The 26,893-nt window shown below is 50.0% G+C and overlaps 9 protein-coding genes across 9 annotated transcripts; 5 read left to right on the plus strand and 4 right to left on the minus strand.

Moving 5' to 3' along the window:
• Positions 1-1,084: 1,084 nt before the first annotated feature.
• BO88DRAFT_374174 (IQ and HECT domain protein) lies at positions 1,085-5,415 on the plus strand. Its single transcript, XM_025704294.1, has 2 exons — positions 1,085-4,266; positions 4,324-5,415. The coding sequence occupies exons 1-2, from the start codon at positions 1,249-1,251 to the stop codon at positions 4,993-4,995; spliced, it is 3,690 nt and encodes a 1,229-aa protein (XP_025558480.1). The 5' UTR covers positions 1,085-1,248; the 3' UTR covers positions 4,996-5,415.
• Positions 5,416-6,630: 1,215 nt separating this feature from the next.
• Positions 6,631-8,985, plus strand: pab1 (polyadenylate-binding protein; the record flags this gene model as incomplete). Its single annotated transcript, XM_025708384.1, has 2 exons — positions 6,631-8,765; positions 8,826-8,985. The coding sequence occupies 2 exons, from the start codon at positions 6,631-6,633 to the stop codon at positions 8,983-8,985; spliced, it is 2,295 nt and encodes a 764-aa protein (XP_025558481.1).
• A 752-nt stretch (positions 8,986-9,737) lies between these two features.
• On the minus strand, positions 9,738-13,696 carry BO88DRAFT_429447 (transcription factor; the record flags this gene model as incomplete). Its single annotated transcript, XM_025709153.1, has 5 exons — positions 9,738-9,824; positions 9,868-10,234; positions 10,372-12,027; positions 12,561-13,383; positions 13,447-13,696. The coding sequence occupies 5 exons, from the start codon at positions 13,694-13,696 to the stop codon at positions 9,738-9,740; spliced, it is 3,183 nt and encodes a 1,060-aa protein (XP_025558482.1).
• Positions 13,697-14,341: 645 nt separating this feature from the next.
• Positions 14,342-15,613, plus strand: BO88DRAFT_374181 (Zn(II)2Cys6 transcription factor domain-containing protein). The gene is made up of 4 exons (XM_025704295.1): positions 14,342-14,531; positions 14,588-14,601; positions 14,661-14,723; positions 14,775-15,613. Exons 1-4 carry the CDS (start codon positions 14,457-14,459, stop codon positions 15,442-15,444), a joined length of 822 nt encoding a protein of 273 aa, XP_025558483.1. The 5' UTR covers positions 14,342-14,456; the 3' UTR covers positions 15,445-15,613.
• Positions 15,614-16,281: 668 nt separating this feature from the next.
• Positions 16,282-16,841, plus strand: BO88DRAFT_408343 (uncharacterized protein). The gene has a single exon (XM_025707684.1). It carries the CDS (start codon positions 16,337-16,339, stop codon positions 16,610-16,612), a length of 276 nt encoding a protein of 91 aa, XP_025558484.1. The 5' UTR covers positions 16,282-16,336; the 3' UTR covers positions 16,613-16,841.
• BO88DRAFT_408344 (3-oxoacid CoA-transferase) lies at positions 16,736-18,816 on the minus strand. The gene is made up of 6 exons (XM_025707685.1): positions 18,417-18,816; positions 18,154-18,348; positions 17,707-18,093; positions 17,298-17,642; positions 17,141-17,238; positions 16,736-17,080 (listed from the first exon to the last, which is right to left on the minus strand). Exons 1-6 carry the CDS (start codon positions 18,676-18,678, stop codon positions 16,853-16,855), a joined length of 1,515 nt encoding a protein of 504 aa, XP_025558485.1. The 5' UTR covers positions 18,679-18,816; the 3' UTR covers positions 16,736-16,852.
• Positions 18,817-19,379: 563 nt separating this feature from the next.
• On the minus strand, positions 19,380-20,041 carry BO88DRAFT_438627 (uncharacterized protein; the record flags this gene model as incomplete). The annotated part of the gene is made up of 1 exon (XM_025709673.1): positions 19,380-20,041. The coding sequence occupies one exon, from the start codon at positions 20,039-20,041 to the stop codon at positions 19,586-19,588; it is 456 nt and encodes a 151-aa protein (XP_025558486.1). The 3' UTR covers positions 19,380-19,585.
• A 981-nt stretch (positions 20,042-21,022) lies between these two features.
• BO88DRAFT_397073 (dipeptidyl peptidase III) lies at positions 21,023-23,444 on the minus strand (the record flags this gene model as incomplete). The annotated part of the gene is made up of 9 exons (XM_025705262.1): positions 21,023-21,412; positions 21,466-21,489; positions 21,538-21,611; positions 21,664-22,102; positions 22,149-22,198; positions 22,245-22,604; positions 22,695-23,043; positions 23,091-23,292; positions 23,353-23,444. 9 exons carry the CDS (start codon positions 23,442-23,444, stop codon positions 21,023-21,025), a joined length of 1,980 nt encoding a protein of 659 aa, XP_025558487.1.
• Positions 23,445-24,775: 1,331 nt separating this feature from the next.
• BO88DRAFT_472880 (homogentisate 1,2-dioxygenase) lies at positions 24,776-26,864 on the plus strand. Its single transcript, XM_025711749.1, has 5 exons — positions 24,776-25,116; positions 25,170-25,807; positions 25,867-26,221; positions 26,274-26,392; positions 26,444-26,864. Exons 1-5 carry the CDS (start codon positions 24,816-24,818, stop codon positions 26,582-26,584), a joined length of 1,554 nt encoding a protein of 517 aa, XP_025558488.1. The 5' UTR covers positions 24,776-24,815; the 3' UTR covers positions 26,585-26,864.
• The last annotated feature ends 29 nt before the right edge of the window (positions 26,865-26,893 follow it).

Genomic DNA, 26,893 nt, shown 5'->3' on the forward strand with positions numbered 1-26,893 from the left:
AGGCATATCATACATACCCCCCTTCGTCCATGCACATTTTGGCGGTTACATCAGGCATGAAATGATGCGGCGCCGGAGTTGAGTCGGCTACTCTGGTGGTGCTGCTCTTTGGGGAGCGGTCGCTCAAGTTCATCGGCTCTGCATGCTTTATTTGCCGGTCCGGCTTGCGTGGACTGTATTCTATGTACAGTAGCTGTGGGATTTGATGTTGAGGGCACAGTTTTATACAGGGCTACCTAGGTATCAAGCGGTTGAGACGACAGAGCGTGTGGCTTTGGTCTTACCTTTCTTGGTACATATATTGGTTTGCGGCGCATCTCTGGGTTTTTTATTGCATATTAGCAAATGGTTTAGATATCACCAATTACAGATTTCATGAGGTTCAGGAACATGGGTAGAATCCGCTCTAAATTTGCGATGCGGTATGCATTGAGTGCTAAGGCTATTTCCCTGCAGATTGGGTTGTGGGGGGGACTCATATTAAGTTAGAGTTGGTGATACAAGCTGGGATATATGGCAGATCCAGCCCTAGTATTACTAGGAGCCTTCTAAACTAGTAGAACGGCACCTTTCGAATAATCAAAGCATAATAACCCACTCTGCAATTTACTATTCATCGCCAGGCACATTACTTACTCAAGAAGGGGGTGTTAGGGGTCCCGATCTAGTATTACTGTATCACACCGTCTGCAGTCTTCGCTTTTCTGGTTTCATGGCTACTCAGTTGGTTATATATATAAACTGTTTCTCGGAGTAGTAGCCGGTTCACACTCGTCATAAAACAGGGAATAAATGGATATTTTCTCACCTATAGCTCACCAGCATCTTCCGTATAGCGACGAAAAGATAGACAGCCTCTAGGAACATACACTCAGTTCTCACCATGCAGATGAAGAATTCCAGCATCATCTAGACAGAGCACTTGGACCATTATTAAGCGTGATATCGGCAGCGTGGCGGCAAAGTGAGTGGCAATAAAGATATTTGGTGGAAAACGGTGCGTGGCCGTAAGAAGCAATCAGCGGCGATCCCGGAGTGCGTGCAGGACGAGACAGCAAAGAGACAGCTGCAATGCTCAATCCATCCTCCACCCACCTCCGCTTCACTGCGTGTTTAGGCTGCTCATCCGTGGGCTGCGTTATGGAGACGCTTGACTGATGCTGTTCATCTCTACAGTGACCTTCACATTTGTCCGCCCGAGTCTTGTCGACAGACTTTAATCTCAGCGTGATCGTCTAAGACGAAGCTATGTTCCAGTCATTTACGGGGAACTCCCGCCGTCCACGGCAGGTTAACCTCGGGGGCCGCAATACGAACCCTTTCGCCGCATATCCCTCCGGTCGACAAAACCCTCACGGCGCAGGCCCCCAGAATACTCTTGCGATTGCCCAACAGGAACGGCTTGCGAGGCAGCAGGAAAGAGAGCGGTTGACGGCGAGCCGACTCGTCCAACGGACATGGAGGGGTTATCGGAGCCGGAAGATAACGCGCAGGACGTGGCGCACCGAGTGGGATACCATAGAGAAGAAGCAGGGCAAAGATCATCTCCCCTCCTTTGACATCCTCGCCCAACAGTCTGATGTTGTTCTGCAACCTTCCCTCCGATACGGAACAGCTGCGGACTGCTTATCGCAGCTTCGTTTGCTGGTCCAGTTTCTGGAACCGTGGGACAGTGGGGATGTTGCTCGGCTGGTATACTTCTCCGAGGCGTTCCAGAGGACATTGCATGAAGTCCCTTCAATCGCGACCGAAGGGGAATGGACCACGCCGCTGAAGAAACTGGCGGGGTTGACTCTCCGTGTCTTGCGGTCTGTGACGTCGCCAACGGTGCCGGTTTTTGCGGTTCAACATCTCCTTCAGCTACTCGTCTTTCTCACGGGGCTGATACCAAAGCACATGGCACGGCTAGCCAAAGAATACTACTCGGTCATGGTGATTCTCACAAAAGACTTTGAATCAATATCTACAAGGTATAAGCTCTCTAGGGATAGTCTTACTGAGAGTGTGCTTGCTTTGCTTCGACCCATTACGTCCGAGACTCTTACGGCCTATGAATGGTTTGCGAAAATATATTTAACTATTCCCAACCTCCCGGAATACATTGGAAGTCTGGACGGGTTAGCAAACAATATCAATTATAAGTTGCTGACCTCCGCCTTGGGGCCGTTACAAACGCTGTTCGGAGACCGACCGAAGAGTGAAGAAGACGTGGATGCTCGTCTTTGGCTGCTTGCTTACTTTATCTTCTTCCACCGTTGCGCTCTGGGAGGCCAGACAGGTCGGCCGGCGCCAGAACCGGGTTTTGTGAAGGTGGTATCAGAGCTGCTGAACTCTACCGCTGTGCACATATCTCGGCGCCTGGAGTCGGAGGATTCTAACGACTACGATGAGGCTCCCGAGCAAACGCCACTGCACCCATTGATCAAGGAGCAGCTAGTTAGCCTTGTGAATCAAAGTAATATCACGGGACTTCTTTCTGAGCTACACACTACGCATCTCTCTCAAGGGGAGTTGGCAAATGCTCAATCGGATGCATCTAAAGAAGCCAAGATTCTCGCAACATACGCTCTGACGCTACTGAGAGTATTTCCTCGCCGGGGTGATGACATCCGGATGTGGTTGTATTTGGGGTCGGCCACTTCGAATGACCAGCTGACAGGCCAGCAAGGCTCAAGAATACCCGCGATCAAATATTTCTGGCAAGCATCCAAGGCTAGCAGAATCTTCGCTGCCATTAGTCAAGATTCGACGAAAGTGTTGCCTCTGCTGAAACCGGCCGAGGAATCGCAGGGTACTAGGTATCCGGAAATCTCCCAAGTGGAAAGGGATGAAGAATGGACAATCATACTTCTATTCCTCGAGCTCTATACTTTCGTTCTGAAAGTGATGGATGATGAGGAGTTCTTTTCCAGCGAGTCGTCTTTCACCGCTTCCTCGAACACAAGAGTTTCCTGGACTAAGGAGAGCGCTCTTCCGCTGAAGGACATTAAGGATATGACGATATTTCTCAAGAACCTAGGTTTCACACTGTATTGGAATTCAGCAGATCTGAGTGAAAAAGAGGCAACCCAAGACACCGGGGGCATTCGAAGCTACTTCAGCTCGTCTGCAGCGCCGCCGGATGCCATTGCAAGTGTGAGAGACATTGAAATGAAGAACAAAGAGAAAGGGCTTCCCGGTGTTACGGGAATTCCGCTCGACTACTTCAAGGGTTTGGTCACTGGCCTCTTGCGGATGATTCATGAGCGAGATTCAAGGCGGAAATTCCTTCCAGACGGGCACTGGTTGATGACCAGCCGCTTCGACATGGAAGGCTTCATCCCTGCCGTTGTAGCAGAAGAGGAGAATAGGCACCAGCTGCAGGATGAGGATGAGGAGGAAGAACAGGATGATTTAATGAATGATGCCTACTTCGAGCCTTCCCCTGGCCTGATTGGTACTGGCCGCGCTCAACAAACGCGCCGTATCGAGGCACTGAGACGTCGCCAACAACAGGCCGCTCGCAGGAAGCAGCTGGAGGCTGTGGCCCCGAGGATGGAGATTCTCCGCAACATGCCTTTCTTCATACCTTTCCCGACGAGAGTCCAGATCTTCCGCGAGTTCATTTATCGGGATCAAATGCGCCGAAGACAGGGGTATATCGATCCGGATGCCTGGCGCATGTCTGTGGCGCAGGCCTCAATGGGCCGTCTGATTGATGGGCGCCCTGCCGTGCAAGATATACTGAGCCGGCACCATGCCAATATCAGGCGTGAGAGCATTTTCAAGGACGCATTTGATGAGTTCTACGAGCTGGGGGATGGGTTGAAGGAGCCCATTCAGATCACGTTCATTGACAAGTTTAATACAACCGAAGCTGGTATTGACGGTGGTGGTGTTACCAAAGAGTTCCTCACGAGCGTGACTAGTGAAGCTTTCAAATCGACCAGTGATTTGAATTTATTTGAAGAGAACGACCAGCACCTGCTCTATCCGAACCCTGCTGCAGTCGAGCAGCGGCGAGAGCTTCTACGACAGCTCGGCTTTGTTGAGAACACTGCGGAATGGAACGAGAACGTCCGTGACCTACTTAGGCGCTATGAATTCCTAGGCCGTATCATTGGAAAGTGTCTATATGAGGGCATCTTGGTGGATGTCAACTTTGCCCCGTTCTTCTTGCTGAAGTGGGCTTTGACGGGCGGCACGGGTTCGGCCCAGCGTGAGACAGCCTACCGCGCCAACCTGAATGATCTGAAGGATCTGGACCAGGGACTGTACCAGGGATTGGTAAGTGAAGCGTGTGGCTCAATAACACTGTGTTCTAGCTGCTAACCCATGCTACAGTTGCAACTGAAGAACTACCCTGGTGATGTGGAAGACTTCTCGTTGAACTTCACCGTCACTGACACGATACCGCTTCCCGACGGGGGTAACCGTACGACTACCCGGGACTTGAAAAGCCACGGGTCAGACATACCTGTTACGAATCAGAATCGGTTGGTTTATATCTCTTACATTGCACGCTACCGGCTTCAAGTCCAGCCTGCTCTGCAGACCAACGCTTTCCTTCAGGGTTTGGGACAAATCATTCAGCCGTCGTGGCTGTCGATGTTCAACCAGACGGAGCTGCAGACCCTTGTTAGTGGTGATTCAGGAGACATTGATGTAGCCGACTTGCGACGCAACACGCTTTACGGAGGTGTATACACGATCGGGGATGATAAAGAAGAGCACCCCACCGTGAAGCTGTTCTGGGATGTGATGGAGAAGATGTCCAACGAAGAAAGACAGAAAGTGCTTCGGTTTGTGACGTCGACCCCCCGGGCTCCTTTATTAGGTTTCAGCCATCTCAATCCTCGTTTCAGCATTCGAGACTCGAGCGAGGATCAAGAACGACTCCCCAGTACGAGCACCTGCGTGAATCTTCTCAAGCTGCCCCGGTATACCAACGCCAATACCCTTCGGGAGAAGCTTTTGTATGCGGTCAATTCCGGAGCTGGATTTGATCTGAGCTGAGGGGAATGGAGAGTTTGCATGACACGGATCGGTCAATGCAATTATGCCTGCAGCGCATTTAGTGAATAATTATGAGTAGCATAGCTAGGCGTCCTGGTGATCCATGTGTTCTTTTTCTTGTTGTTGTTCTTGTGGTTGTTGATAACGCGTTTCATTGTGTGTCTATTCCATCGAGGATGGGTGCTATTTCTAGCTCGAGTCCTAGTATCTACTACACTTGCTTTCGTCTCGGGGCTTTGTTCATATGGCGAGGGGTAGCTTCGACCAACCAGATAGATAGCTTTCATCATTATTTATTCGAAAATGGTTCGCTTTGTTAAAGATCCTTTGTTGATCAAAGGCCCGGCCTCTGCACGAACACTGTGGCTGCCGTTCCAAGCTCCCGTACCAATAAAACCATGAATGGATGGTGAATGAATGAATGAATTTAATGGATAATCGATGGGCTGGTGATATTCTTGATTGACTGCCTGATGGTGGCCTAGCCCCGTTTTAATGCCTGAGGCACATGTAACTTAAGATCCTTCAAATGTTAGTTTGGTTTTTTTTCCTTTTTTTTTTTTTTGCCGCTCGAGTTTAAAGGCCGAAAAGGAATCCACCATTCCGTGAAGCGCCGTTCAAGCAGCGAGGACCATACCCTAATAAGGTTTAGCGCCACCTGCCGACCCAAAGAGAGCAAAAGAAAATTTTATCGTTTTGAGTTTTTTTCAGATAAAAAAAAAAGAAAAAAAAAAGGCAGGCAGAATTTCAGACAGTCACAGTCAGAGAAAGGTCTTTTTCGGGGCGATTTTCATTCTTCGCCGTCTCTTCCTCTTCCTCCTCCATCCGCTCTTCTTTCTTCTTTCTTCCTTCCCCAAAAAATCCATAAAACCCTTCTCTGCTGTCTATCCCCAGCATCCTTTTCTCTTCTTCCTCCTTTTTCATATCTCCCTTTTTCGAAAACTCCTCGAAAAAAATCCCCTAAAAAAACCCGGAAAAAAGACCAAAAAAACCAAAGTAAATACTCCCTTTCCCGTCCATCAAAATTTCGTGTTCGTGTTGGGGCCCTACTGTGACTTTTTCCCACTGTCTCCGAAAAGTTGTGCGGTGTGTGTGTGTGGGCGCGCGTGTTTTGTGCGTGCATCTGGAAGTTTTCCCTCTACCGCATATTCTTCATCCCTCGTGATCGTCTCTTTCGCTTCACTTCCCCAGCCTTCTTTTCATACCAGCAGCCGTTGTCTTGACGGTCTTTCCCGGTGTCTTAAGTTGAGGTTGTACTTTTGCTGCGTGGATCGTCATTCCTCCACCATCCCCCCTCCATCTCTTGTCAACCTTCCCTTGCCTGCCTTCTATCTCTATCACGGTGATAGTGTGACCGCCTGGGAAGGAAATCCCCGTCTCCATCAGACAAGCCCACACTGCCTCTGATTTCATCTTATCCCCTTGCTCATCTTCCCGCTGTCATCATTCATCTCTTTCTTCTTTGTCTTGCGATTGTTCTCGTTCATTGTTGCTGGAGAGCTTTGTTCCAATCCTCCAATTCCATCGCTTGTTACAGCTTGTCCCTCTCCCACCTCCCCACTTACTCTCTCGTATCCTCTTCATCGACACCTGTGCTAACATTTTCACCTCTTGTCCAACAGTAACACCACAAAAATGTCTGCCGACGTCTCTACCACCCCCGCTGCCGAGAACGTCAACGGCGCCGCTGAGGCCAGCCCTGCTGCTGCTGCCCCCAGTGCCACCACCCCCGAGGTCACTGCCGTTGAGAACTCTACTCCGGCTCCCGCTGCCAACCAGCCTCACTCGGCTTCCCTCTATGTCGGTGAACTCGACCCCTCCGTGACCGAGGCCATGCTCTATGAGCTGTTCTCTTCCATCGGCCAGGTTGCTTCCATCCGTGTCTGCCGTGATGCCGTCACCAGACGCTCTCTTGGATACGCCTACGTTAACTACAACAACACCGCCGATGGTGAGCGTGCTCTGGAAGATCTCAACTACACTCTGATCAAGGGCAAGCCCTGCCGTATCATGTGGTCCCAGCGTGACCCCGCTCTCCGCAAGACTGGCCAGGGCAATGTCTTCATCAAGAACCTGGACAGCGCCATTGACAACAAGGCTCTCCACGACACCTTCGCCGCCTTCGGCAACATTCTCAGCTGCAAGGTCGCTCAGGATGAGTTCGGCAACTCCAAGGGATACGGTTTCGTCCACTACGAGACTGCTGAGGCTGCCAACAACGCCATCAAGCACGTCAACGGCATGCTGCTGAACGACAAGAAGGTCTTCGTCGGCCACCACATCTCCAAGAAGGACCGCCAGAGCAAGTTCGAGGAGATGAAGGCCAACTTCACCAACGTCTACATCAAGAACCTCGACTCTGAGATTGATGACGATGAGTTCCGCAAGATGTTCGAGAAGTTCGGTGAGATCACCTCCGCCACCCTCAGCCGTGACCAGGAGGGCAAGAGCCGTGGCTTCGGTTTTGTCAACTTCTCTACCCACGAGAGCGCGCAGGCCGCCGTCGAGGAGATGAACGACAAGGAGATCCGCAGCCAGAAGCTCTACGTCGGTCGTGCCCAGAAGAAGCACGAGCGTGAGGAGGAGCTGCGCAAGCAGTACGAGGCTGCCCGCCTGGAGAAGGCTTCCAAGTACCAGGGTGTCAACCTCTACGTGAAGAACCTGACCGACGACATTGATGATGAGAAGCTCCGTGAGCTCTTCGGACCTTACGGCACCATCACCTCTGCCAAGGTTATGCGCGACACCAACGTCGAGCGCGAATCGTCTCCCGACTCTGCTGGTAAGGAGAAGGAGGCTAACAAGGAGAACGACAAGGAGGCCACCCCCGAGGCTGAGAAGGCCGAGGAGAAGGCCGAGGAGAAGGCCGCCGAGTCCTCCGAGGAGAAGGACAAGGAGGCCAAGAAGTCTGACAAGAAGCCCTTCGGTAAGAGCAAGGGTTTCGGTTTCGTCTGCTTCAGCAGCCCCGATGAGGCTTCCAAGGCTGTCACCGAGATGAACCAGAGAATGGTCAACGGCAAGCCCCTCTACGTTGCCCTTGCCCAGCGCAAGGATGTCCGCCGCAGCCAGCTTGAGGCCAGCATCCAGGCTCGCAACACCATCAGACAGCAGCAGGCCGCCGCTGCCGCTGGTATGCCCCAGCCTTACATGCAGCCCGCTGTCTTCTACGGCCCCGGCCAGCAGGGTTTCATCCCTGGTGGTCAGCGCGGCATGGCCTTCCCCCCTCAGCCCGGTATGGTGATGGGTATCCCCGGTGGACGCCCCGGCCAGTACCCCGGTCCCTTCCCTGGCCAGCAGGGTGGTCGCGGCATGGGCCCCAACCAGCAGATCCCTCCCAACTTTGCTCAGGGCATCCCCATGGGCATGCAGGGCCCTGGTGCCATCCCTAACGGCATGGGCTACCCCCAGATGGCTCAGGTGCAGTTCGGACGCGGCGCTGGTGGCCGTGGTCAGGTCCCCGGAATGCCCATGGGTCAGGGTATGCGTGGCGGTCCCGGTTACGGCCAGGGCCGTGGTGGTGTTCCTGTTCAGCAGGGTCAGATGCGCCCTGGCCAGGGTGGTCGCGGACAGAACGCTGCTGCTCCCGCCGGTCCTCAGGAAGGTGCCGCTGGTGGTGTTAACGCTCAGACTCTCGGTGCCGCTCCCCCGGCCCAGCAGAAGCAGATGCTCGGTGAGGCTCTCTACCCCAAGATCCAGGCCCAGCAGCCTGAGCTGGCTGGTAAGATCACTGGTATGCTTCTGGAGATGGACAACACCGAGTTGCTCAGCCTGTGAGTATTTCCCTTCTCCATTTTAGTCTGTTACTTCTAGTTGCTAATACATTATTATAGGCTTGAGGACGAGGAAGCCCTTCGCGCCAAGGTCGACGAGGCCCTTAGCGTTTACGATGAGTACATGAAGAACAAGGGCACCGAGTCTGAGGCTCCTGCCGCTGAGGCTGCCAAGCCCGAGGCGGAGAAGGAGGCCTCGACTGAGGAGAACAAGGCGTAAATTCGCGTCTCATCTCCTGCACCGGTGGTTTGATTTCAGCAGTCTGCCATGTCGAATTTTTTTGACTCCCACCTATTTTTGATGACCTCTTCTACCTCTTCTACTCGAATTAACGATTTCACCTCTTATTTCCCTCCTATCCGACACCTCCTTTCCATTTTACCCACCCCTCAACCTTTCCACTTTTTTTTTTTTTTTTTTATCCCTCTCTTCTCCTTCCCTCCTGGTCCTGATATCCCTCGGTTCCCAAAAGTTCTTTGTTAGTGGTGTCATCGGTCCATGATTAGCGAGCGACATCACCTTTACCGGATCTCCTGTCTCTCTTTCTTTCTCCTTCCTCTTGAATGGCGCTTTGGGGTTTGTTCCCTGGCAATGTTAGCACGTGATGCAAGAGGGCGATGGGCAAAGGAAGGCGGGCAAATTCTGGGAACGGAGATGAAAAGTTGTTCGGATGCCATGGTTCTCTTATTTCATGTCACGAGAGGGAGGAAGTTGTGACGTCTTCTCTTCCTATCCCCGCCATACTACCTACCTCGTATCCTACGATATGACACGAGTGTAATATAGACTTATGACTTCCTCACGGGATCGTTCTCACGTATTATACGTATATGTAGATATCCTTTCCATTCGTAGCCGTAACTTGTTGTATTTACATGGTCTCTGTATCTCGTAATATGCACTATCATACATCGCCCCTTTCTCATATACCAACCCATATATCCCAATCCATGATGGAATAAGTACCGCCTTCAAAAAGAAGGATACTGCTGCCCAAACATATCCGCCAAATCATCAAAATTACTCCCCTCGAGCAGATCCACGATCCCAAAATCAAACTCTCACCGCATCTCCATTATTATCATTAGTATTAGTAATAACCCCTTCCGCAGAGAATAACCTCTCCTCATGAGACAGATGTACATGGCCGCCACTAGTATTAGCAGGTTCATGCAGACCGGATGTTATCGCAGCAGTAGCAGCAGAAGTAGAAGTCCTCCCTGCTCGTCCTCTTGCATATTGATCATCCATATTCGTCGATGATAGCGAATTAATGGGAGTGAAGAAGGCGGTGTGGTGAGGATCTACTGCTACTTTCCGTCGTTTGTTGGGTGATCCTTCACCTGCTGCAGTGATGCCTGTTTCCTGGATAGTTCGAGATAGAAGGGAAAGTGCCCTGTGGCAGTGTTTGGCTGCTTCCCATTGCGTGGACATGGTGTGCAGGATTGTGAGACATTTGGTGATTTCTCTGTTTTGGGTGATGTTAGTAAGGTGGATGGTAGGTAGGTAGGTTGGGGCGGGTGTGGGGTGCATGCAGGTTAGGAGAGGGGGTTTGTGAGACAAGGTGTGCAGGAAGAAGAGCCGAAGAGGGGGTATGCAACGTACTGAGCTCCCTTGGACAAGACGTATTGGCGGAGTTGGCATGCAAATGCAAGGATGAGACCTGACATCCAGGCAGCAGAGAGGAAACCGGGCCAGAAGAATGATTGGCTGCTTTCTTGCTGCGTCGTTAGAGCGGAGATGATCTCCCTTGCGGCGTTGATGCAGGTTTGGAGCCCTGAGCAGAATTCGGGGGTGGATGGGCTGAGGGAGAGGGAGGGACGGTTGATGAGGAGGATGAGGTGTTGGTAGAGGACGGTGAAGAAGGGGGCGAAGTTGAATGCTGTGGTGGTTGTTGCTGCTGGGGATGATGATGAGGGTTGGTGAGTGGTTGATTGTTGGTGTTGTTGCCCTTGAAGTGTTTCAATGGAGAGATTGTTCCACCATTTGTGGACGTCTGTGATGAGGAACAGTACGGAGCTGCGTGGGACAGAGCGCACTGTAATGGATTTGTGGAAGAGCTCGAGGGCTCGTCCTGTCAGGGTGCCGGACTCGACGTAGCTTGCAAAGGCGAGTTCGCGGCGGTTTTGCTGGGCTTCTTCGGCTGAGGAGCTGCTGTGGGCCGAGAAGGTACGTGGTGAGGTGTTTTCGTGGTGTTGGTTGCTTGTGAGCTGGGAGCGGTGTTCCCTTTGCTCAGGATACGAAGTAGATCGGGCGAAATGCGATCTATTGTACATTCCTGGTATATGGATTTCAGGAGCATTAGGCGAACAGACATCGATATCCGAGTCTTGTACGCCTAGGGGTAGCCCAAGTGCCTGGCTTAGGTATCGGTCAATGGCGTATGCACACCAGAAGATCCTCTTGCGTAGCTGTCTGTCGTGGGTTGTGAGCTCCTTGTATCGGTATGGACAGCGATGCAGACCAGCGTGCAGCATGGAACGGAGCATGCAGCCACCTACGGTGGAGGCTGTCCGGAGGGACATTTTTGCAAGCAGATATAGTTGGCAAGCAAGAAGTGCCTGCAAGGATAACATATCGTGCTTATTCGTTAGCGTCCCCAGGAGAGAATGCATGTTACTGGGCGATTCAATCCGAGACCCCAGCGGAAGTTGAATCTCCGGATGAACAGAATTGGCCAAATTAAAGATACATTGGAAGATTGTTGTCCAGCAGACATGTCGGTGATCCGCCATTGATGCATTACCAGTTGGCTCCTGGCGGTCTTCTGAATAGAGGCCCTCCATGGCCTGCAAGAAAGTAGGGCCATGCAGAAATGGGAACAGAGGATGCCAAACTTTGAAGTACATCATCATGAGTTCCCGAGCTGTATCAAGCGGGGGAGCATTCCCCAAGACTGCTGCTACTGCGGGATCATATGCCCATTGGCTCGGAAACTGATCATCCTGCAGTGCAGCCGGGGACGTTTTCTGCGAGGCATCACTGCCTACCAGGGTATCCTCTGGCTGGGGGAAGTCTTGTGCGGGCGATGAACCACTCGGATCTAAACTTTCGGAGAAAGCCCGCCGGACGGTATTAATGAAGTAGACACCACTGGGGCTACCGACAAATTGGCTCTCATCCTTGGAATGGGCAGTCAGGGAACCAATCTCGGATGGGCCATTGGTAAGGTCCGGAGGCTCCATTCTGGTGGGATCATGATGCTGCCGTCGCGGATAAGGAGAGAGCATGGAAGAAAAGATGGCGTTGAAGTCTAAGAATCTCGGATTGAACTGCGAGTCGCAAATCCGTGTGCCTGCTTAGTCATGGACGACACTTCCACCGTCACCAATTCTGATATTACTGAGGTCAAGGTCTGTATATATATAATATTTATTCCGAAAGCAAATCGGTAATTCTCAAAACCCCATACTCACATGCAGACTCTCAACAGTTAGTGGGTGAATTTACTTTGAAGATGTGGACGTCTATTGCTGGCCAGTCTATACTGCTTGCTAGATCGGCCAAAAGAAGTAGGGAACAGAGAAGGGCAAGCCAGATGTTAGTTACTTCCAACTAATTAATCGGAATAATGCTGTTTCTCAAAGATATGTTGCCTATTTGAATGGATGGAAACTAGAACTAAGGATAATGCAACTGCATGTGGAACCGTTCACTCGATGCTATGCTTGACAGGAGAGGAAGTATTTCTATTTCTCGTCTTTCCCAACACCAACACACAATGCGAGAAAACCCAGGCAAATCGTCAACCGAAGAAGACCAATTACCGCATCTCTGTTTACTATGAAGCCAACTGCTGCTCGATTTCTTTGCAGACCGCATCCACAACTCCCTGCGTATTCGCCGAACCCCCGAGATCCGGTGTCAAAATTCCAGCAGCACACACCTTTTCGACACAATCCATCAGCTTTTTGGAAGCATCTTTCTCACCCAACCATGTGAGCATCTCTGCAGCGGACCAGAAGGTAGCCACCGGGTTGGCGACACCCTTCCCCATGATATCGAAAGCGCTTCCATGGACCGGCTCGAATAGCGAGGGGTTCTTGCGGGTAGGGTCGAGGTTGCTGGATGGTGCCACACCAATGGAACCAGCCAGGCCAGCTGCCAGATCGGACAGAATGTCCATATGGAGATTGGTTCCCACAATAGTATCCAGCGAATCCGGCTTCGAAATCATGCGGAGGGTCATGGCGTCCACCAACACCTTGTCCCAGGTGACATCCGGGAAGTCTTTCGCGACCTCCTCAGCGACCTCATCCCAGAGGACCATTCCATGGCGCATGGCGTTACTCTTGGTGACGACGGTCAGGTGGCGACGTGGTCTGGAGCGTGCTGTTTCGAAGGCAAAGCGCATAATTCTCTCGACACCAACCCGTGTGAATATGGCCACCTCTGTCGCAGCTTCCCATGGCTGACCCGTGTGGCTGCGTCCACCTTGACCACAATACTCTCCCTCGGAATTCTCTCGCACAAGGACCCAATCAATGCCATTCACAGCTGTGGTCAGAGGTGACTTGGTTCCGGGAAAGGTGCGCACAGGACGGACGTTGGCGTATAGTTGCAATGGACTGCGGAGTGCTAGTAGCAGGCTCCATAAGGAGACGTGGTCGGGCACGTCTAGATTGATTAGTGCGTGAATTTCGAATGACTGCTTGTCTTGACAGGATCGAATATCCATACCTGGATGTCCCACAGAGCCAAACAAGCCTGCGTCGAATTTCCGCAGAGTATCCAAATAACCTTCAGAAACGTACCGACCATGTTGCTTGTAGTACTCAGTGCCCCATGGGAGATGCGTGAATTCAATGTCGAATGTGTTCAACGTCTGAGCGAGCTTGTTGACCACTTCAATGGTTGCTCGCACCACTTCCTCGCCAATGCCGTCACCGGGAATGGATGCGATGCGATAAGTAGGTTTCTCTGTAGCCATGGTGTTTTCGCAAGATTGAAACACGGTACTAGTAAGATCTGAGGCGAAGAACGAATCTCTGGATGTCAATACTATGATCCCCGCATCTTGGATGCTCTATATACTTCCCCGCTCCGGCTATTATTCAGGCTGAAGGTTTGTCCTGCGCATGTCGCCATATTTTCGCCGCATGCAACTTTATTCGTGTCTTGTGATTCCACCTTTCAATATCTACTATAGCCAGTAGTTCATTTTCGTTGGTTCTATTATTTTTGGAGCTAGTATAGTATGGAGGCAGAGATGGATACTGCTGCGCTTATCTAATCTAACCTATACCGAATTAGGGTCAACCGCACAGGCCGGCTTCCTACTGATCTCCATATGCCGTTCTGCGATGGACTGGCTAGGTAGGCCACAACCACCAACGTGTATAATGTATAGATGCTGAGTAGATGGACAGATGTGCAGAGCAGGGTGATTGTTGATCCCTGAAGAACAGACACAGGCACAGCACAGAGAAGGAGCCACGCGTCGGCTAAGCGTTCAGCCGTGGAAGTCCCACCGACCCTGCGCTTATCCCGAAGTGGCAATCACGATCGACCCGAATTGCTTAGCCTTTCTATGGCGGCAGTCCGCTGCTCCATAACGCTTTTCCTCGAGCGCCCTCTTAATCCTGCCCTCTGGCTGATACTTTGTACTACGATGATCCCCGAGCGGAGCCGGTCAATTTACTGCATACTTTACTGCGTTACCCTTCGTCCAAACTATTAACCGGTCAACAATGGCGCCTGCAAGGCCGAACAAAGTGTCGCGCATCACAGTGGCTTGTAATTCCTGCCGGTTCCGGAAACAGAAGGTGAGATTATTCTATTCTTCGTGATTCTTCGCATCTAACAGTCCATGTGTTTCTAGTGCAGCGGCAATAAGTAAGTAGAACGTTCTCGTTCTTAGTTCTATCGCTTACTTATGCAATCCAATCTGAAAGGCCAATTTGCACTCAATGCGACCAGCACAATCGGTCGTGCGACTGGCCCGAACAATTAAAACGGTAAGCTACGCTAGCTGCTGACTTACGAGTGTCCAAGCTTATACGTCTTAGTGGCCCGGCAAAAGGTTACATAGAAGCCTTGGAACACCGTCTTCATGAAACAGAGAGTCTTCTTTTGAATCTTCTCGCCCAGATCCCGGACTCTCAGCTCTCTGCCAGTGTCCAGGGACGCCAAGATCGTTCAAGCAGGCATCGGAACAGCGGCAGTCCGCCTCAAACGTACTCGTCATCTTCCCGCCTTGGAAAGCGAGGCACCGACTATTGGAAGAAGTTTCCTCTACACACAGTACAGGAAATCCGGGACTGGCAGAATGACTGTTTGAGCAATGAAGGAGATGGTTCGTCACGACACTCTTCGGGACCTGAAGCCGCTGAGCGTCCTACTGTCTCACACCCTGAATACCAACCGGAGACTGGATCTCCAAAAGACCAGATGCCCGAGTTCCAAGGATATCGTGAAATGCCTACGCTACCACGGATACACCAGATTGACATACCCAATAGCCCGATCGATGCCGGTTTATCGCCGGCTAAAGTTCCATATAGCAGCGCATTAGATGGTGAGGCCAGGGAGAACCGTCCACGAATGGATCCTGTTTTCGAAGCGATACAGTATCAACGCGCTCGAGCGGAGGCGGTTCATGAGTTTCCTAGTTTGCAGAAACCGAGTCTGTGGAGGGGTGCACCTCCAGTGAGCTTTCAACAGCAATTTCTTTGGTAGTCCATCGGACAAGAGATACACGGGGCCTGCAAGAGATCGTTGACGACAAACCTGATCCATTGCTGGATGTCACAGCGTTATAGTTTCAGCGTTGTGTCTTTATAAAAGAATCTTTATTCTATTATGGAGGAGTCCTTGGGTCTACTGGTTAAAGGGGACCTATATGCTGTATATACAACGGCCTAGTCATATACTATTTATCTATCAGTATGACTAAACGAGTAAGATATCGGGAGACTCTCAAGACCGGCCTCTCGGAATTTCAGTAATCACAAAATGCATCATAAATTACCTGTAAAACCTGTGGGATAAGATTCTCGTGATATATTACCCAATCGGGAAATCATGAATCTATCCGCCCGTCCCCACAACAAAACCCATATCCGTCGCAGCATTCATCCATCCCATCAATAGTCTTCCATATGATACTTGAGACTTAAGCAATACCTTCAGGCATATGCTCTACACAATAGCTCAGCACATGGGATCCTGCAAGTATCTCAAGCACTGCGCGTCTTACATCGCCATGACGCCATCAACCAATTAATACTAGGACGAAGTATATTCGCCGCCAACTATACACAGTACCATTACCACACAGCATATCACTCACTCAATCATGTTTACAAACCTGCATCTTTTGTGGAACCTTTCGTTCTAAATTTGGTCATACCATATACAATGAAACTTTATAACGCATGACCTCATCATAACGCTCCTTCAAACCTACTACTGATATACCTGGGTTACTTAAACCAACCTTTTTCCCCATTTCCAGTCACACCACATCACATCCCACTCGCAATCATAACTCTTACAGATCATCCCCTGCCAACCAATAACCACCCCCAATAAACCAATCCAATCCAGTCAAATCCTCTACTCATCCAAAATGCCCTCCAAACCAGTCGCCTCCCCACCCCCGCAACCGAAGAAAGTCCACGGTGCTGTCCGCGACGACGACCTCCCCATCGACGACTACGAGAACGCCTGGCACGAACAGCAAGAAGAAGAGGAAGAGGAATACCGCGAGCAGAATGATATCGCCTTCAAGGCTCCGAATGTTGCTGCCGCGAGGAGGATGAATACCGGTACTGCGCCGAATCCTGTCGAGGGGACGCGGAAGGGGACGACGGGGTCGGTTAATAGGTCGAAGACGACGCATTAAGTCTGTCTATCTATTCTTTCTCTTTCGTGAGCCATGGGTGATGTATTTATTGTATTGGGGGTAGGTTATGGTTTACGTTTGAAGTTGTGTGTAGTGTATATCATGAATCTAGTTTTTTGAATTTCCCTTTTTATCCAACCAAACCAGTCATCAACATCAACATCAATGTTATATACAACAATCACAATCTATAAACAACCATCATACTTATGCAAAATGAAAAAGTGGTATATAATAAATTTACAGCATAGGCTTCAGATCAGCAGAAACCTTGAAAGGAGCGGCAGTCTTGCTGCGGATCTCCTCGACGGTCACGCCCTCGGCGTACTCGGCAAGAGTCAGACCCTCGGTAGGGCTGACTTCGAAGACGGCCAGATCGGTGATGATCTTCCACACGCAGCGGGGTCCGGTCAGGGGGAAGCTGCACTCGGGGAGGATCTTGGGGTTGCCCTTCTTGTCGGTGTGTTCCTGTTCAAACTATTAGTAGTTGTTCGGGATTGTGAACGTAGGTAAAGAATTGTGACTCACCATGGTGACGACGACCTTGGTCTTCTCGGGGTTGGAAACGAGGTCCATGGCTCCGCCCATACCCTTGACCTTACCGGGAAGCATGAAGTTGGCGAGATCTGAATTCAAGGGTTAGTATTGTTCATTATAAGTTTGTGGTGAAGGGTGCTGAGCTTACCTCCGTACTGGCTGACCTGAAGAGCACCAAGCATGGTCAGGTCAATGCGGCCAGAGCGGATCATACCGAAACTCTCGTGGGAACCGAAAACAGAAGCACCGCGACCCAGGGTGACGGTCTCCTTGCCGGGGTTGATCAAGTCGGGGTCCTCCTCACCGGGCTTGGGGTAGCCACCCAGACCCAGGATACCGTTCTCGGCCTGGAGGACGACCTCAACACCCTCCTCAACGTAGGCGGGAGCAATCAGGGGCATTCCGATACCAAGGTTGACGTACATGCCGTCCTTGAATTCCTTGGCGGCACGCTTGACGATACGTTCACGACGGATGGTGGCCTCACCGGAACCTACAACACCAACACATGTTAGCAAATGTGCGCTATGAACTCGGGGCTTGGACTGGGTACGGACCAGCCTGGAGCATCTCGTTGGGGTCCTTGGCGAAAGTGAGCTTCTCGATCTTCTTCTCGCCGGTGCTCTGGATGACCTTGTTGACGTAGATGCCCTGGAGGTGGATGCTCTCGGGGTCAATCTCGCCAACTTCGACGATGTGGTCGGCCTCGACGATGGTGTACTTGGCGTTCTTGGCCATGGCCTCGTTGAAGTTGTTCATGGACTTGCGGAACTGGCAGTTACCGAGCTTGTCGGCCTTGTGGACCTTAACCAGGGCGTAGTCACCGAAAATCGATTCTTCCAGGATGTATTTCTTTCCGTTGAATTCGCGTTCTTCCTTGGGGGCGTTCTTGATAGCGACGCTACCGTCCTTGTTGTAACGAACGGGGAGTTCACCAGATTGCACTATACAATCGAATAATTAGTCTAAGTCCGGGACATAGACAGCCATTGAAGTATGCGTACCAATTGTTCCGTAAGCAGCAGGGGTATAGAAGGCAGGGACACCAGCGGCACCAGCGGCACACTTTTCCGCAATGGTACCCTGGGGGGTCAATTCCAGAGAGAGGTCACCAGTGAGATACATTTTCTCGAAGACCTTGTTTTCACCGATAAAAGAGGCAATCATCTTGCTGATCTGCTTGCTTTCCAGCAGCTGGCCTATTATTGTTGTCCGTTAGACCAATTACAAACCGTGTAATCGTTCAATCGCACTGGGGTAGACCTACCGAGACCAACACCGGGCATACCGGCATTGTTGGAGACGACAGTCAGATCCTTGATGTCCGGACGGTCACGGACGGCATCAATCAACGTAGTAGGGACACCAGCGAAACCGAAACCACCGACGAGAAGGGTCGAAGAACCCTTCATATCCTTGATCGCTTCCTGAGCGGACGGGCATAGTTTATCGATTGCGCGCTTGGCAGTTGAGACGGAGAAATTCCGCCTCCAGATGGGGCGGAACACCGCAGGAACAGGCCGCGACATGATTGTCGACCAGCCTTAAACAAAAGAATTGAGATCTGCGGAGGGAGTCAAAAAAAACCTGGGGAAAAGAAAGGAAAGAAGAGAAAGAGAGAAGGAAGGACAACGCCAGCGATAAAAAAGAAGCTCAGCCCAGGCCAGACCGGCTCTGCAGCATCGCGTAGCTCGCCGTTCGGCTAGTGAAGATGATGGCGCAGCCGACAAAAGCGATTATCCGCCGCCGACTTTCAGCATCGCTTTGCCGCCTTCCGAAGCCGACCCCACTGCCTGACCGCTGGGGTCGTATTGCCTCGTACACTTGTGGGGGGGAGAAACGTTCTGCCTGCGGGGTGTCCACAACCCCCTTGTTTGAATCACCCCAGTCTTTCCCCTCAAAAGCCCTATTTGAGGCACGCGCTCGGAGCGGGATGGCCTTGTCAAACATTCTCCGATTCTATCGGTATCCCCCAATGCACGGATTGTTTTATTAGTCACTTTCTGCTTGTCCGTCAGTCTATTCAGGGTCCTCCGGCATTGATGATTGATTAGATAAGCGCCCAATGGGGCGAACCCGTCACAACGACGGGTGTATTTTACGATTCCGATAGCGGGACTGCGTCGGCAAGACAAATCGGGTGAACTCGCCGGGGTTCCTGGCCAGCCTTGACTCTGCCGACTTTCCCTCCGACTCGGGAGATCTTGTGGGGTCTCGATCTGGGGTAGCACATTCCCCTGCTTTACAACAGCTTTTTTTCCCTGAAGTTTACATTATGAGGGTGAAGATGGACTACTCTGGCAACTTAAGATTAAAGACATAATTATTTCGCACTCTGGTCATACTCGATGCATGCTTCTGTCAGGAGGTTCGGTAAACCGACAACCACGTGACCGTAACCACAAACCATTCTGGGCCCCCAAGACACAGACTCCATCAACCATCAGCATTCAAATTAGCCAATGTATCCCCGTCAGTGTATGGTAAAAAACTGGCTGGTCTAGGGGTCTGGTGATCCCTATCATCAAGCGAAGTGTTCTGAGTGATAGGAATAATTGGCCAATTCGCTATGTTCAACTCGCAGAGAATGATTTTACCACGGCTATCGGCCAACTGTTCCACATTGTTGTAATTCTCAGGCCTATGGGCCATGATTTCGTTGTAGATCCACCGGATGTCACCGGCTGATTCTACCGTACAGTTCCACCACTCCATGGTCTCGGCCGTAGTACTATACACCCGACCGTTCTTTGTCTCAGCATATTTGCCCAGTCCGACAAAGAAATTACTGGCCGCAAAGGCATTGGTAGCAGTTACCAGGTAGTATCTTTGTAGGACGGGTTCCTGCATCCCGTCGACGACGTGCTCCTGGAGATAAGCGTAGTACGGCATGATTTTGACTCGGTCGGGGTTCTAGAGATATTGTCTTCAGTAATGCCGAGATGGGTGAGAAGATGTTAACAAACGAACAAAGGCCTTGATCAGATAGTTTATGATCTTGACAGGTAGTGGTAGATGACAGGTTTATGAGGTTATTTTATATGCGTAGGCACATCCTCGATTATGTTGCCTTAGTGGAATGTCCCCCATGCTGCGTAGGTAGGAATATAGGGCATTTACAGCGGATGGGAATCTTCCACAAGTATCAGTATAATGACACAAGATGTTTGAACTTTCATTCTTTGTGTTTTGCGAAATGATATGTCATGTACTACAATACATCTGGTTGATCTTTGTTTACATTCGGAACTAATGGCTGTAACTTACATGATGGTTACGGATATTTTCATATAGGGATTCCTGGATGTACAAAGACTAGCAATCCGTTAGATTTTGCCATTGGCAGGAAGTAGTGCGGGATTTGTAGTACCGTGATTCATGGAACTGCCAATGATCTAATAATGACTCTGCTAGTGTCATTATAGAAGCCAAAAGGCCTGAAAGCTCATCTAACAAACGGAGTTGACCGTCTTACCGCCAGCAGTACATGTGCCAACTCCAAGTATATTCCAGCCTACTAGTCGCTCGCAAGCCCGCTATTGGTGACATTGTGTGGAAAGAAGGAGGGTTTGGCTTTGGCTGAGCTTGTTCAGAAGGACAAGTATCATCGTCCGTGGGACTTACCGATTTTGAACTATCGCATTGCCGTTTTGCAGAGGCAGTTAGCTACCACGACGCCTCGCACGTGGGTTCAGCTTTGGATGGAAAAGAGGTATCCTGCGAGTTAGTCCAGATTTTGGAGGTAGTTTTGCAGTTTGCTCACAAGTTTGTACCGCAGGGTGTATTTGGTGGGTTCAATGGGGAAGTTTGCGATCATTGGAAGGCTTTCTGTACAATTGTTCTCTGGCTGTGTAGTAATATGCTGTGGAAGCACTATTCGATACTTCTTTCCGCCCAGCTTTGCACAACTCCTCGAGCTGTGGGTTCGTATTCCTTTATCTTTACATCATCACCGACAAGGTAAGTATTGGCCTGGCTAAACACCAGAGGAGGATCTTTCTTGGAGACAACAATATCTCTCCATTCCAGAGCTTGTTCGTTAACATGCGATAAATCCTCATAGAAACGGCGACAGTTGAAGACGTCAGCGGTGCAACGATAGATATGAAGTTTCAGGAGCATGCGACCCAGTGATGGTTTGCCATGAGAGATTACTCGCGATCGGTCAACTTTGACCGTCAAGCTATTTTTATCCAGATTGCTCGTAATGCTATAGAGACCGTCACTGTCGCGGAGGAGGTGCCGAAACATGGCATAGTGTGCCTGAATTGGAGTTAGGGGAGCGTTAGCATGGGAAGATTATAAACTAGACTTACTCGACTATGTGCTTGTCCCCATTTCTGTCATCCGTTAGCACTACCTTCAATATCCGTCATGTCTTAACTTACTTCGGTCGTGGGATCGTAATTCTCAAGGCCTCGAAGTCCATCGACGCCCAGCTGAAGATACATGTTGTAGGCGACTGTAAGTAACGGTCTTAGCTTCAATCTTCTGGCTTCTACAGGGCGACTTACTGTCGTCAGGCTTGACCTCGCTTTGGCCTGTGTAGCCAAAAATGCTCAGAATTTCTAGATCGTCGATCAAATAAGCGCCGACGAGTTCTGCTCTGCATTCATCCACTGTTGTTGCAAGGTCATTGAACACCCCCGTCCATGTTTGCCCAGCCCGATACAAGCTTTCTACGGGTTTTCCAGTAAAGGGATCCAGGGGCAAATTTCCAATGTCGAAATTGAGACCACCATCAGAAGATTCAGTCAAGTATCTTCCCGTGCCATGTCCGAGGATCTCATGCAGCACGACCCAGATGTAGTAGGCATGGAATCGATGCTTCTTGAAAGTATCTTGTTCTGATGCGTCCACCATGTGTAAACCGCGAGATCGACTACTCTCAGACACCATGCGGTTACTGAAGATGATGTTCTTGTAACCTGTATCTTGTCGAATGTCATTATACTGCTAGAAATTAGCGATATGCAATGGCCTCGGATGGGTTACTGACGTTTGAAAGGTTGATTCCTGGGAAAATGATACTCGAGCAGTATACCAGACCTAGACGTGTCAGCTTCAGGGTATGGTTGGGCATATGGAGGCTCACTGTTGATGCTTGAGAAATCAGGTGGCTCAAATAATTCCTTTTCGTAAGGGCCCTTGCTGTCACCGGTACCTTCAACCCAGGGAAGTTTGTAGACCAATTGTTTCGCTTTGCTTGCGAGTGTATTCAATATCTTGGTTTCGGCAGCATCCGGTATTCCGACTCTCCCTTCAAACTCTGCACGAATACATAATGGATCGCGATATGGCTCGACAAAGCCTATGACTGTTTCAACAGGAGGGGCCTTGTCATTCACCCATATCCTCAGTGATTCGCGGTATGCTTCGAGGCTTCCAGTCTGGAAGCTATCAATTATCTGCCGCAACATTTCCACTTGAGCAGCATTTGATGCGTATGGGATGGCTTGTTGCAAACATTCACAAACCCGTTTCAATTCTTCCTTGTGGTCTCCTTTCATCAGAAATACTTTCTTATCGGGCGCTCCCGATCCACCAAATCCTTCCAATGCCACCTTGTCCTCTGCCACAGATGCTTGCATGATATCATAGAAACGAGTATCAGAATCTTGATATGCCTTTAGTCGAGTATTTTCAGGCAAGATTAATTGATCCCCCATGAGATTTGATATCGTGGCAATATCTTCTGAAGACTTAAGGCAGTCCTCACCCAAATAATATGATGACTGGGTATACGGTCCAGGGTGGCCTAAACTGCTCGGAAGAGGGCTGATCATTGGGTCTTTGATCTGCCCTAGTATTCTACTCGCCGACGAAGATACTGATGCTAGAGAGGTAAGAGCCTCCTCGGATACATCAGGCGTAAAATTCTGGTCACCGGAGCCCTAGACGATTGAGGAAATGTTCACGCAGGAGGCCAGTTTACCCTTACAAAGTAATTGCCAACATTGGATAGGAATGTAGCGGCATATTCCAGGAAATTCTCCAGTTCTTGAACACCGACCCCAGTTTCGATGGCAAGTTGTTCCCAAATCCCGTCACAGCTATGGTAAAGGGCCATTATAAAGTCGAAAATACCATTAGCCTCTGGAGATACTTGACCGAGAATGATTCGCGTGCCATTCCAGGCAGCCCTTGTATGCAGCATGTCAGAAGTTATTGCTGCGCGTTTGTGGGTGGGAGACGTGTATTACTTCGCCATGTGGTGAGCATAGAGCTTTTCCTGTGGGCTCAAACCGTCAAATGCGGCGGCCACCGACAATTGGTATATCTGAGGTTTGACCATTGTTGTACCTGGTACTCAATTGACAGCGTAGCTCTAGAGAATACCATCGTAGATCATGTTGTTTTCATCACGAAACATTATTGTATGACCCCGCACATGTGACTTCGCGCGAGAAACCATGCCATCCTGCTAAGAAAAAGCATTTGATTGGCTGAAGAACACAATAGCAATTTGAAAATCCACAATAATCAAAACCTCTGTTAATATTTTGCTGTGCAAGCAAACATGTCAGTGCTCGCCAGATTTCTATTGCCTACTGCCATGCATTACGGTTGCTCCCGGACCCGCATCATTATGGAGGGTTTGTCAACCACGAAAATAATTTGATCTTCATGAAATAGGTTTCGTAATGTTAGTTAGATAAATCTTCCACCCGACCGTATGTTGCAGTATAGTACTATATATCGGTCACGGAAACCGAGAGACTGAAAGGCGAAGGCATGAAGGCAAATGTGGAACCCCACATTTCTTGCGGGGCTAGCCTTAAGCATGCGCGGGGAATTCCAGGTACCTCCGCTCAATCCACAGGGACGACTCGGCTACCCATACAGGCGCATGACATTGTCTACGAGGCTTGCCGGGAGAGCATCGAGAACAATCAATTTTTGCTTGAGTGCTTAATGAAAAGAGCTGAGGTGACCTCAGAAATGAGCGAAGAACATCTGAGCCCACTATGTAATCCCGTCAATTACTTGGGCGCATCGACGAGAATGGTGGAGAATATTCTTACTGTTGATTAGAGGCGTATCCTTCAGTCCATATGTATTACTATCTGAATCATAGCTCTGGCATAGACTACGCCCCATGCAATAAACACCTGTAGTTATGCCCCATAACACCCACTACCAAATATAAGCTTAAATGGTACGGTCCCATAACCTCAGATGCCATCTTGGAATGGCTCCACATACATAATCGGTAGCCCCGCCTTGGAGGAGGATTGGATTGTGGGGGGAGAAGCTTCCCTTCATGCGAGGTCTGCTGATAGTAAATACCCTAAGATTATTATGGGAACTTCAACACTCTCAGATCACCATGAAACTGCTTTCACCTCGCTGTCAGCCATGTGGGTCTTTCCTCAAGAGTAAGGGATACCCATACCTCATCAGCCCTGAACATGCCTACTTGCTCCACATGCTCCATCATTTGTACGTCGACAGCTATCATGGGATCATGAGGGGCCCATTCAAACCCTCAGGTTATGCATTGACGTATGTCTCGATCATGTTAATCAGCTACTATTGCCATCATATACTTAAAGTCTCTCTGTTGTTGCTGCTGCATCTATACAACTTCAGTCACGCAAGCCTTAATCCATCCATTCATTATTACAACTTTATTAGCTTCTCCAGGTCCCATACTTCTTCCATAATGCAGGCACCCACATACAATCAACGAAAACCCATTAAAGACCTGACCAAAGTTTTCCACTATACAGACACCATGACTCGGAAGCCTACCCGCGACAATGATCCATACGAATACATGGCTGGATTTGGGAACCGCTTTCAGTCAGAAGTCATCCCAGGCACCTTACCGGCTGGTCAAAACAATCCACAAGAACCGCGTTTTGGTCTATACACCGAAGGCCTTACGTACTCTGCCTTCACAGCCCCAAGAGATGCCAACTTTAGCACTTATATGTATCGGGTGAGACCAGCAGCTGCACACAGTATGTGTTTCTCTCTGTTTTCAAGAAGGGCAGATGTTCCTGACGTCGTGAAGATGGCTATAGGAAAGATTATGAACACAAATCAGACATCGAGAACTGCTTCCTTACACTTAATCACAAGGTGACAACGCTTGCTGGTCAGGCTGAATGGGCACCGTTTCCTCTTCCCAACGATGACGAGAAGATTGACTTTGTAGACGGTTTGCACACCCTTGGGGGAAGTGGAGATCCGAATCTGCGGGAAGGCATTGCACTCTATGTCTTCATGATAAACGCAGATATGGACCACCGAGCATATTGTAATGCGGACGGTGACTTTCTGATCGTGGCTCAGCATGGAATCTTCGACATACAAACGGAGATGGGGATGCTGTTCCTGCAACCCGGCGAAGTTTGTGTGATTCCGCGCGGAATCCGTTTCGCTATCCGTTTGGGCCCCAAGCACAATGTTGCCCGAGGGTACATCGTCGAGATATGGGGATCTCGTTGGGAGCTACCTGATTTGGGTCCCTTAGGTGGTCATGGATTAGCGAACCCGCGAGACTTTCTTCACCCTGTGGCCCACATTGACGAGAAACTCCATGAAGACTGGGAGGTTGTCAACAAGGCAAATGGTCGATATAGCGTCATTGAGCAGGATCACAGCCCATTCGATTTGGTAGCATGGCATGGGAATGTCATTCCCTACAAGGTATGCAACAATTGCCTTGTGAGACGATGATGAAAATGAATACTGACGGTGCCCTACAGTACGATCTAACCAAGTTCGCGTCCCAAAATGCAACCTCAATCGATCACACCGACCCTTCCGTGAACTGCGTATTGACTGCCCCATCTAGAGATCCAGTCACGCCATTAGCCGACTTTCTATGGTTTGGGCCTCGATGGGATGTGGCATCCAACACATTCCGCCCCCCGTATTTCCATCGCAACTCGGCCACTGAGTTCCTTGCGTGTCTGTATGGAAGCGGACTGGGGCGCTCTGAGGAGTTCTTGCCTGGTGGAGGTAGTGTTGAGGTCAGCCATACGCCACATGGCAACTTCAGCGATGAATATGTGCGTGAAATGCGCAACCAGGTGAACGAGCCTCGGAGAATCTTAGATAGTAAGACGATGACACTAGGCACCCCTGAAACAACAGATTGCTGAATCTACAGATCAAATGACTATTATGGTCGAAAGTAGCCGATCGCTCCTGTTCACCGAGTATGCGCGAAGTGGCTGTGGAACAATCAAGGACCAAGGTCCAGATCCCAAAGTATGGGATGCTTTACCTGTACGTCTTCGGTCTCCACGCTGGTTGGAGCAGAGCTGATAATCTTTGTAGGACAAATTCTCCGCGTACCCAAACATCAAGAAAATTCTCGGTCAAGTCAAGTCCGATAAAGAAGCATGGAAGAAGCAGCTAGAAGCGTATTATGATGATGATTGGCTGGCAGAAATGTACAAGGACCACGCCCAAGCTTAGCTAGGTAAACAAATGTGTGCGTATTTTGCAAGGCTGAGACAGTCAGCTCTGAATCATTTTGGAAGGCGCTACGACCAGCTGGCTGGCGTTTCGCGCGCAAGGCTCCAAGCAGCAAGACCAGCTTCCAGGAAGGAGAAGGGTATCGTAGAGATATTTGAAGACGATGCGAAAGCGATATTTTGAACATAGAAATCCGGGCGAGAATCATCCCAGGAGAAATGGTCGATTTGTGTATGCAAAATATGAATCGATTCGAATAGGATGTCTCGTCTCTTCAGCCTTGGGGGAAATCAGGCAGATGAATGGAAA

The sequence above is a fragment of the Aspergillus vadensis genome (genome assembly GCF_003184925.1).
Source record: "Aspergillus vadensis CBS 113365 unplaced genomic scaffold BO88scaffold_29, whole genome shotgun sequence".
NCBI classification, from domain to species: Eukaryota; Fungi; Ascomycota; class Eurotiomycetes; order Eurotiales; family Aspergillaceae; genus Aspergillus; species Aspergillus vadensis.

Coding starts and splice junctions, on each gene's coding strand:
- BO88DRAFT_374174 (XM_025704294.1), top strand. CDS start 1,249: ATGTTCCAGTCATTTACGGGGAACTCCCGCCGTCCACGGCAGGTTAAC. Junction 4,267..4,323: donor AGGGACTGTACCAGGGATTG/GTAAGTGAAGCG, acceptor CCCATGCTACAG/TTGCAACTGAAGAACTACCC.
- BO88DRAFT_472880 (XM_025711749.1), top strand. CDS start 24,816: ATGCAGGCACCCACATACAATCAACGAAAACCCATTAAAGACCTGACC. Junction 25,117..25,169: donor GAGACCAGCAGCTGCACACA/GTATGTGTTTCT, acceptor GACGTCGTGAAG/ATGGCTATAGGAAAGATTAT. Junction 26,393..26,443: donor AAGTATGGGATGCTTTACCT/GTACGTCTTCGG, acceptor TAATCTTTGTAG/GACAAATTCTCCGCGTACCC.
- BO88DRAFT_408343 (XM_025707684.1), top strand. CDS start 16,337: ATGCCCTCCAAACCAGTCGCCTCCCCACCCCCGCAACCGAAGAAAGTC.
- BO88DRAFT_408344 (XM_025707685.1), bottom strand. CDS start 18,678: ATGTCGCGGCCTGTTCCTGCGGTGTTCCGCCCCATCTGGAGGCGGAAT. Junction 18,349..18,416: donor TATGCCCGGTGTTGGTCTCG/GTAGGTCTACCC, acceptor CAACAATAATAG/GCCAGCTGCTGGAAAGCAAG. Junction 17,643..17,706: donor CAACGAGATGCTCCAGGCTG/GTCCGTACCCAG, acceptor TTGGTGTTGTAG/GTTCCGGTGAGGCCACCATC.
- BO88DRAFT_374181 (XM_025704295.1), top strand. CDS start 14,457: ATGGCGCCTGCAAGGCCGAACAAAGTGTCGCGCATCACAGTGGCTTGT. Junction 14,724..14,774: donor TGGCCCGAACAATTAAAACG/GTAAGCTACGCT, acceptor TATACGTCTTAG/TGGCCCGGCAAAAGGTTACA.